Source organism: Diospyros lotus, chromosome 7 (assembly GCF_014633365.1).
Source record: "Diospyros lotus cultivar Yz01 chromosome 7, ASM1463336v1, whole genome shotgun sequence".
Lineage (NCBI taxonomy): Eukaryota > Viridiplantae > Streptophyta > Magnoliopsida > Ericales > Ebenaceae > Diospyros > Diospyros lotus.
This window is the reverse complement of record NC_068344.1, coordinates 31,493,604-31,504,095: the sequence shown is the minus strand read 5'-3', so window position 1 is coordinate 31,504,095 and position 10,492 is coordinate 31,493,604. Positions and strand designations below refer to the sequence as shown.

The 10,492-nt window shown below is 34.6% G+C and overlaps 1 protein-coding gene across 1 annotated transcript; it reads right to left on the bottom strand.

Moving 5' to 3' along the window:
* Positions 1-561: 561 nt before the first annotated feature.
* LOC127805671 (G-type lectin S-receptor-like serine/threonine-protein kinase At1g11330) lies at positions 562-4,064 on the bottom strand. Its single transcript, XM_052342425.1, has 7 exons — positions 2,963-4,064; positions 2,217-2,342; positions 1,906-2,095; positions 1,623-1,846; positions 1,298-1,535; positions 1,038-1,188; positions 562-934 (listed from the first exon to the last, which is right to left on the bottom strand). The coding sequence occupies exons 1-7, from the start codon at positions 4,062-4,064 to the stop codon at positions 626-628; spliced, it is 2,340 nt and encodes a 779-aa protein (XP_052198385.1). The 3' UTR covers positions 562-625.
* Between the last annotated feature and the right edge of the window lie 6,428 nt (positions 4,065-10,492).

The following is a 10,492-nucleotide window of genomic DNA, read 5'->3' as shown; positions in this document are numbered from 1 at the left end:
ATTATGAAAAATTGTTAGATATGAGATGTTACATCTAATCTTGAAGATAAAGAATGGAATGAAGAAAACATTAGAAAACACCAAATGGACCATAGGGCTAAATATATAATTTTTTGTTCAATACTTCCTAGAGAATATGAGAAATTATCTGTTTGTCCATATCTTATGAAATATGGAGAAAATTAGAAGTGGTACATGAGGAACTGACCAAGTTAAAGATATTAAGATCAATCTCTTAATGACTTAATATGAAGAGTTTAAATTGAGAACATAAGTGATATGAACGATAGGTTTTAAAAAATTATAAACAACCTCAAAATGTCAGGAAAAATGATCTCGAGGATAAGTTAAGAAAATTCTTAGATCATTATCTCTAAAATGACAATCATTGGTGACTGCAATACCTCAAGTCAAAAATCTAAAAGTTTTAGTATTGTCCCTAGCATCACTATTCGAGTCTCAAGCGGATAAAGGGTGGACGTATAAGAAATCTTTTATAGGTTTATTCCACAAAGGTCGTTAGACAAATCAATTTAAATTATTTCACTGCTATCCAGATATTTTACATATCATTTACAATTTTATTAAAAATTTTATAGTATCTAACAAAAAGGAGAGAACGTCTCTATCGAGCCACCATTTGAGTAATAGTAGCATCATCAACTGACCAAATTTGTTGTTGTGATGGGGACAGTTGCACCCCATCTTCATCTCCTCTCACAGAAAAAGCAGGCCTTTTAGGAGAATTCATTGCTACGGTTTCATCTCTAAGCATTGAAGACACTTCCAACATGGAGGGCCTATCGCTTGGATTTTTTTGGACACATAACAAGGCTACTTGCATGCATCTCATCAATTTGCAGGGACAATTTGTGTCATCTAGTGATGAATCAGTGAACTGCTCGTATTTGCTTTCTTTCCACAGCTCATATGCCTGAAATAATCTAGCAATCATTCATTTTAATCTTCATATTTCAATGAACAAGAAAATTCAATTAATTTTAGCTTATATTTTTCATGCCTTCAAACTAACTTACATATTCAAGAAGGTTCAAGTTTTCTTGCTGGCCATGAAAACAATTATTTGGCTTTCCACTTATGATTTGGAGAAGTAAAACTCCAAAGCTATATACATCAGATTTTGTAGAATACGTGCCATATCGTATATATTCAGGAGAGATATATCCACTGCATTGCATGAGTAAACATAAGAAAATTTGTATGTTAGTTTTTGGGTAAATAAGACCAAACAGACATTTGAAAAGATTTTGATGTATAAATGATTTATGTCACTTACTATGTTCCAACAATTTTGCTAGTGTTTGCTTCAAGCTCATCTTTTGGGAAGATTCTAGCCATTCCAAAATCTGAAATCTTTGCTTTCATCTCATTGTCTAATAAGATGTTGCTCGTTTTCAAATCTCGATGGATTACAGTGAATCTTGAATATTCTTGGAGATACAAGAGCCCTTGAACAATCCCTTCAATAATTTGAACTCGTTTCTTCCAATCTAAGATCAATCCTTTAATTGAATCTTCATGAAATAGATGGATTAGCTAGTTGCAAGTAATTCCAACAATGGGAATGAATATTAGAAAATGGGAACAAATATATTGCTTACCATAGATGTAGCAGTCCAAGCTTTTGTTTGGCATATACTCGTAGATCAGTATTTGTTCTTCTCTGTCAACACAAAATCCAAGAACCCTGACAAGATTCACATGTTGTAACTTTGCAGTGAGCACGACCTCATTCTTAAACTCTTCATATCCTTGTTTAGAACCCTTAGAAAGTCTCTTTACTGCTATTTTTTGTCCATTCTTTAATTTACCCTGCAAAACAGAGGTCGCCAATTTGCTTGTTTGTAATTCTAGCATAGATACACAGGTTAAATTATCCAAAATACAAATCTTGCCTTGTAAACTGGTCCATATCCACCTTCTCCGAGCTTATTTTCAAATGAAAAATTATTGGTAGCCACAACAATATCATTGAAATGAAACATGAGCAAATTGGGATCATTGTCAGTATTTCCAATAGACAGCATACTAGTCTCTTGTTTAAATTGCAATTCTCTTCCTTTGTCCATCAATCCTAAAACCAAATGAAACAAGAGTAAAACCAAAGACAAAAAACGGAGGATAGCACAGTGTGCAATGCTCCGCATTATGAATATAGTTAGAAGAAGTAAATTGTCACGGTTGGAAGAAGTTACCTCTGTGTACTTTCTCTCGGAGATACCATGTTGCAGAAACTAGTACAAGAATGGCTAGGGCTATTGTTGGACCTAAGATTAGCAACATGTGCCTCTTGTTCTGATGATGTTTCTCTCCTTCTTGTGCTGGGAACATTTTTGTTATGTTAGATAAATTATGATCTTTAAGCGTTTCATGTTTAGCTCTTATCAGAAGAGTCAATACTTCAGTAGCCATATAGAGATCAGCTGCCTTGTTTGTAACAGGGGAGCATGTTTCTTATTAGTTGAGAAATCCAGACTCTTTTTCTCCATCAAGTATTTTTTATCGAAACAAATAAAAATCTTAAATTGTATGTTGACAAAACTAAAACTTTCTTAGTTTAACAAAAAAAATTCGTTATCGTTACCTGATTAACGAGACGACCATTCAACAACTTTTTCTAATCAACAATCTTCTATTTAAGAAGGAACTTATTATGGTGAGTTCAAACCAACTTTGAATTGTTTTAATCATGTGGGTCAATCATGTTAAGACTTCCAAACTATCCTTATTAAGAAAAAATGAGCTCTTAACACAAAATGTGCTACAATTAATTCTTTTATGAGTATAATTACAAGAGGAAGCGCCAGAAACAACTTTCAAGGCAACCTGATTAATTTGGCACTTCATCTTCAATCTAAATTTAGCCGAAAAATGTTTACTGAGAGAGACAATATAGATCACAAATGATATAATATATATATATATATGTATTTATACTCACCTGCTGTTTGAGAAAGCAACCAATTATCATCTTGGGAGACTTCCCAGGCAAAATAACCAAGTAAATTATTTTCTCTTGCATATGCAACCTTGACTTTTATTACCTCAACATCATCAAAACTAATCCAAGTTGGTCCAAGGCTGCAGTAGTTCACCACATAAGTTGCATTGTACCTGGAAACAGCTCCATACATATTGCCCTGTATTAACCCCTTGATGTCATTATAAGTCATGTATCCATCCATGGAAAAATGACGCGCAGGCCCCCATGCTGGTGCACCAATTCCATTGTCATCAAGGTTCACAAGAGTCCATGCATAGCCATAGAAAGGCAACCCCAAAACAAGCTTTGTGCTTGGAAATCCTCCATTGATCCATGCATTAACACCATAATCTGTACTTAGTTTGCTTTGCTGTTCATATAAAGCTGCAGTAGCCGCTGTGAAATTAGACGTAAGTGGTGTGTGATAGTCAAAAGCCGTAAGATATACCCAGTCCAAGTTGTTCCTCATAGACTCAATTGGAAATGTTGCAGTCCCAAGATATGGAGAGAAACAAACCACCATTGTTAAAATAAGCTTTGAATCATTTGAGTTTCTTGACTCAGCTTCAATGGCAGTCCGCCATTCCTGGAGTAGGGTGTCCAAGTTGGACATTTCAGACTCGGTAGTTGCTGAATCCAAAGAAATATAGTCGAGGCCATGAAATCCATAAGATCTAGCTGTTGTTATTGAGGAGTCGATGAAAGATTTCCTATAAGAAGATTTGTTCATCATTGAGGAGAAAATTGGGACATTGGTTGATCCACCACCTATTGATAAAAGTGTGACAACATGTGGATTCTTTCGTTTGACAGTGTTGGTGAAAGCAGAAAAAAACTTATCGTATTCAGAAGGGATGGAAAGCTGGAAAGTGGAAGAGTTGAGGTCTGCGGCAGCACACATGAGGTGAGTGAAGGGAGCTGAGTTTATGTCAGAAATGGGGAATCTGTTGCCGGCATACCAGTAACCAGCTTTGATCCATGTTCGTGCACTTGAACATGGTAGTAAGTTGCAGGGAAGGAGGATGAGGAAGAGGGTGATAGAAGAAGGCATCAATGCCATTGAAGAGTTCTAGCCTGCGAGCTGATATATACTCACTCACGAAGCGCGTTGATTATTTCCAGGTAGTTGGAAAATAACATTTCCCCCCCCCCCCCCCCCCCCCCCCCCAAATAGAACAGTGTGAACTTAGGGTGGCGTACCGTCTCTTTATGGATGATGTTACATATATATTATTTTTATGGGTTCTTAATTAGCATTGTTACACTTGAATGGGATCCAATTAAACAGTCAAGCCAAATTTTGCTTTAAAGAACCAAACAACCACTCCAATAATGAAGCTCATTTGAACTGAAAATCGACCTCAAAGTAAAAGTCACCAGGAATGCCATTTAGACTCCTACTGGGAAGCCCATGAGCTAAAATAATTCAAATACCACCCACGCTATGATCCATACATAGGCAGCAGCTCATGTAAGAACATCATTTCTAAACTCCCAACCATCCAAGCAATGGTCCAACACTGCCTAGACACAAGAACAAAAGAACACACACCACCAAAACAGAGCAAAAACCAAACTGAAATAGAAGGACACCACCCACCTGTTGGACCAAAGACAACCACAAAAAGAAGCTCCATGTAACATCACAGCACCTAACCTAAAAGTACTAGTTGAAGATGACTTATAAGATCGGGACCACCTAATATACCTACCATAATTTTTAGAAAATTGTGCAGATGCCCTCCGTTTTTTCCAAAATTTCAGGAGCGTCCCTATACTTTATTTGTTATTGCTATTATACCTTTTACTTCACATAAAAGCATGTTCATGAAATAAAATGTGTGCATGTTTAAAGTTTTGACTTATTGCATTTGAACCTAAATATCATGACACATATGCATTGAATTCCCGTATGGCTTGGCGGACAAGTGGGCTAGTTGGGATAGTGAAGTGGCACGAGTTCATTTGTTATACTAACATTTGGTGATCGTCTCCTCATTATTCATTGTGGGTTTAGTATAGCAATGTATTTTATAGTTATTAATTGTTCACGAGCTTAAAAATATTTTTGAGCTTAAAAATATTTTGGTGAAGTGGTTTATTATCTAATCAACATATTCTCATGTGTTTATAGATGAACTGTGAGCCCAACTCCTCCAAAAACAAAAAATAAAAAAGATAAGCAAAAAAAATAGAGTTTCACACAATTTTTTTATATGGCTCTAAACCTTTATATGTTGAACAAAACATTATGGAACTCGGTTTGGGGGTGATGTAATGATTGATGTTATTGCTTTTATCTTTTTGTGAATACATTAATTAGGTTCAATCTTTACCACGTCCTTGATTTGGTAGTCTTATTTAGGTATAATAAAGTTTCAAAAAATTTATGAAAAATTACTGAAGACTTTATATTTAAAAAATAAATTCCTAAATTCTTCAACAATACAACACTAAAATTTAAGACATTATATTAGAGGTGTGTGCGGTGCAGTTTGGCCGGTCTGAATCATTTTCAACACACCAAACTGCTGGTGTAGTTTTCCAATCAAACCAGGTCGCGGTCTAGTTTGGGTACGGTCAAATCGTATCGCATTTGCGGTTTGGTTTGGTGCGATTTACCGTAATTTGAAAATATGGTATAAGTGAGCCTTAAAACCACTAAAAATGCTACTTAAATGTTATTGCTTTTATCTTTTTGTGAATACATTAATTAGGTTCAATCTTTACCACGTCCTTGATTTGGTAGTCTTATTTAGGTATAATAAAGTTTCAAAAAATTTATGAAAAATTACTGAAGACTTTATATTTAAAAAATAAATTCCTAAATTCTTCAACAATACAACACTGAAATTTAAGACATTATATTAGGGGTGTGTGCGGTGCAGTTTGGCCGGTCTGAACCATTTTCAACACACCAAACCGCTGATGTAGTTTTCCAATCAAATCAAATTGCGGTCTAGTTTGGGTACGGTCAAATCGTATCGCATTTTCGGTTTGGTTTGGTGCGATTTACTGTAATTTAAAAATATGGTATAAGTGAGTCTTAAAACCACTAAAAATGCTACTTAAAAATGATAAATAAAGATACAAATATTGGTAAATAAAGACAATCAAAGATAAATAAATATGAGTAAAAAATAAAGACAAAATAATGTAATTCAACATACAACATTTCAGGGTGGGGTGCTGATTAGGGTTGCGCGGGTGGGGGAGGGGGCTGTTGGGGGTGGGTTTTATAATAATAATTTTTTTATATTTTCTTGGGTGATTCGGTTCGAAACTGAACTACCAACTGTACAAACCGCGAACCGCGCGGTTTGTATGGTGTCCAAACCATTTTTGACTGCAAAAATAAAATACCAATCGATTCAGTCTGGTTTGGTTCGGTCTGATCGATTTTCGCAGTATACTGATTTTTTTGAACACCCCTACATTATATAAATTATCCAAAACACAAATCTAACTTGTCAATTGGAACATATCCACCTTGTCCAAACGTATTTTCAAATGAAAAATTATTGGTAGACTCTACAATATTGTCCAAACATATTTTCAAATGAAAAATTATTTGTAGACTCTACAATATCGTTGAAATGAAACACGAACAAATTAGGATTCTCAATATTTCCAACGAATAATATACTACTCCTATATTTAAATTTCAATGGCAATTCCTGAAATATGTTGGCTATGTTAGCCATATTAGACTCAGTAGTTGTTGAATCTCAAGAAAAATAGTTGAAGTGATAAAACCCATAAGATCTAGTTAAAATAGTTGAAGTGATAAAACCCATAAGATCTAGTTGTTGTTATCGATGAGTCAATGAAAGATTTCCTCTAAGAAGATTGGCTCATCATATGTTAAGCAAAAAACTGAGCCATTGGTTTGTATCCCGCCGATAGACAAAAGTGTGATCACATGTGGGTTTTTTCGTTTGACAGTGTTGGTGAAGTGGGAGAACTATGTACTTGTCGTATATTAAAGAGAATTGTCACTTGTGTTTGCTTAGATTCTAATCATTCCAAAATCTTTACCTTTTATCTCACTATCCAACAAGATATTTCCTTACTTTCAATCAATTAGCTATTTGTAAATAATTCCAGCAAGGGAAATGAACATATATAGGAAAATAGGAAACAAATCTTGACCATAGAACCAAGCTAGTCCAAGCTTTTCTTTAGCATATAATCATAGATCAACATTTGTTCTTCTTTGTCAACACAAAATCCAAGAACCTTAAAAAAAAACTTGTTAGCCAGTTTAACCTAAGAATTTCAATTTTGCTAGTTTTCTTTCTTTTCTTTTTTATTGATCTAAGAATTTCATCACTCACCGTCCTAATTAATGAGACCATTCAGGGGCATCTCCTTATCACTCCCCTAGTTTTCGATTTGAAGAATTCTAATTTCTCGTGTTCTCTTATTTTCAGGGGCGGATCTAGGGGAGGCAGGCACGGACTGTAGCCCGTGCCAACCTCAACCCTCTCTCAAATCTTTCCTGGAATTTGGATTACTTGGGAGGGGAAGGAGGTTGAAAACACTGATGAATCTGGTGACAGCCCTTCCCCAGATCCATCACTGGATCTGCCCCTACTTATTTCTCTTACTTCTCCATCTCTATTGATATAACCCTAGCATTTGTTGAGTTTTGCCAACAAATTATTGTGGCACTGCACACCATCAATGAATTTTCTTTTTAATTTTACTAAAATGATCGAGAAGAAGAGAAAATTATAAAAGTAAAATAATCATTTTCTATTAACTTTTAACGAGAGGGAGTCTTTGTAATTTCTCAAATTAGAGGTCAATTTATGTAATTATGCTAATCCTCAAAAATGATTAGTGTAATTTTTCTTTAATTTTTTTATGCATATACTTACAACCTATGATGGACGGAAATTTCTTGGAGGCACAATTTCGATGTTTTTATAACTTTTTCGTTTTTGAAACTCCAAGAAACCTTTCCAATCCACTTTTGTAATTTCAAAAACTTTTCGTAACCATTTCATAATATTAGGAAAAAATTGATCCAAGAGATAAATTTTTAATTTTTTCGCCTCTAACACAAAGTTTTTAATTTTATCTAGAATTTATTTTTAAAATTTGTTTGAATGCATTATAGAATTTTTGTTTATTTTTAAATTGAATAACTCATTTTTTATATTAAAAATAATATTTACAAAAAGACTCCATATTTTTTTTATTAACGTGTTTCTCCCATATTTCTGTTTCTTAATTTTTTAAAAAATGACGTTTTCTTATTTTCATTTCATATTGCATGCATTTTTTGTTTTTATTTTCATACAACTTAACTTACAATTGAACACACTTCAAGGTGACGTGATTAATTTGGCCAACCAATCTAAAATTTAACTCAAATGTATATTTCGTTTCAGAAAGCAACCTATATATTTTACGCACAATGTGCATATATATGAGGTTTGTGAAGAGAGCCGAGTTAATCCAAAACCAGTCCGAGTTAATCCAAAATCGCACTAATTCACTACATAAACTGCATCTGTACTTAGAAACAATTCCACACACGCACACGCACATATATGAGGTTTGTGAAGAGAGACGAGTTTCTGTCAGAAATGGGGAACCCGCTGCCGGAATACATAAATTGCAGGGAATGAGGATAAGAAAACATATAGGGTGATAAACGTAATCAATATTGTCATTGATCAGGGATATATTCAGAAAGAAGCATTCAATGCCATTGATCAGGGATATATTCAGAAAGCATATATTAATTTGATTATTTTTGTTGGTACAAATTAAGTATATTTCACTATTGATGGGTAGCCGGAATACCAGTAACCTGCTTAATATGATCCATGTTCGTGGGCTTGAAGGACATGGTAATTTCAAGGGAATTAGGAGGATGAGGAAGAGGATGATAGAAGAAGGCATCTATGCTAGCCAATCGATATATTCAGAAAGCATATTTGATTATTTACATGTGGTTCGCTCAAAGAAAGAAAGAAAAATGATGGCTGTGTAAATTAAGACATTAAGTAAAGAAGACAAGACTCAGTTAGGCATGGGCCTGGGAGAACCAAAAACTTGTTCATTGGAGACATCATATTTCGACAAGTTTGATAAGTTGAGTGTCCAACACAACAATGAATAAATATCAACATAAAATGTATATAGAAAAGTCACCATAATACAGATTATCTACTCACAATGTCAGTTTGAATATATAGTCAACTGCATCCCACCTGGGACATTAATCACCTGAACAAAACAAATCTATTTAAACTAAAACAAATCTCTCTTTTTTTGTTTTTTTTTTAACGTAATATGATTAAACTGAAAAAATTTAATTGGGTTTAATTGGTCAAATTGGAGTCTGTTCAAGCAAAAATTCAAATTGGTAAATTGGGCTCAATCTCCAAAGGCCCAAGTCTTCTTTTATACAATTCTATGTGCATTACATTGTATTGGGCCTTTAAGACCCAAGGCCCTTTTTATTTCAAGTTCAATAGTGTTGTTGGGTACCGAAATCAAGTGCTTAACAGGGGTTGACTTTCTAATTGCTCACTGATTGCTTCATTTTGTGATTAGAATGAATGGGCAATCACAATTTGGTTATTTAAGCTGTATTGCATCTTTGGCACATCGATTTTGTGAAGCAGGGCTTCATCTCTCTCTCTCTCTCTCTCTCTGGCTCTGGGTCATGCTCATGCATGCAATTGCAAACTGCAACTGGGGCTTCAGTTAGAAGGATGGAATTTCTTTCAAAAAGAGAGGTGCGTTACGGTTTGGGTTTAGTCTTTTTCTTGATCACAGATTAATATTAAGATTCTATTTCAAGTTTGATCAGAGCCCTTTCTGGACTCCTTGTTTCAGTTTCTTGAACTCCTATTTTGCCTTGTTGATTTCTATTATCAAACTCATTGTGGAATTGCTAAAAGAAGAAGAGAAGGAACAGACAAAGGCTTACCCATAATGCAATCATCCGAAGCTCGTCCATGGCGGTAAGGTTGTCTCACTGCTTCTTGCTCATCGCCTTGGAGTTGGAATAGCAGAGAGAGAGAGAGTAGAGTGGTGGAGATCTTGGTGACAGAAAAAAGGATTCAGCCATGTGAGTGATGAGAAGTTATATTGTCCCATCATCACAAATTAATCACCTGCTACTCGTAATTACATCTCTAATCAAGAAAAGTGGTGATCTAAATGTATGTATGAATTTATATTTTATTCTCACTGCTAATATGGGAAAATGAAACAACTGCGCTAACCTCCCTATTTGAATATAGTTAGAAAATGGCAATCCCCATGGGCCATGGTTGGAAGAAGAAGTTACCTCTATCTCTGTGTACAAGAATGGCTATGGAAATTGTGGAAATAGGATTATTAGCAATATTTAATGATAAAAATGGCCTTGCTAATGCTTGGTTACTAAGAGGTGTGAGAAGATTTTTTTCTTCTTTTTGGTGTTAAGTTAAAATCTTAAAAAAATACAACCTAATTAGAAGC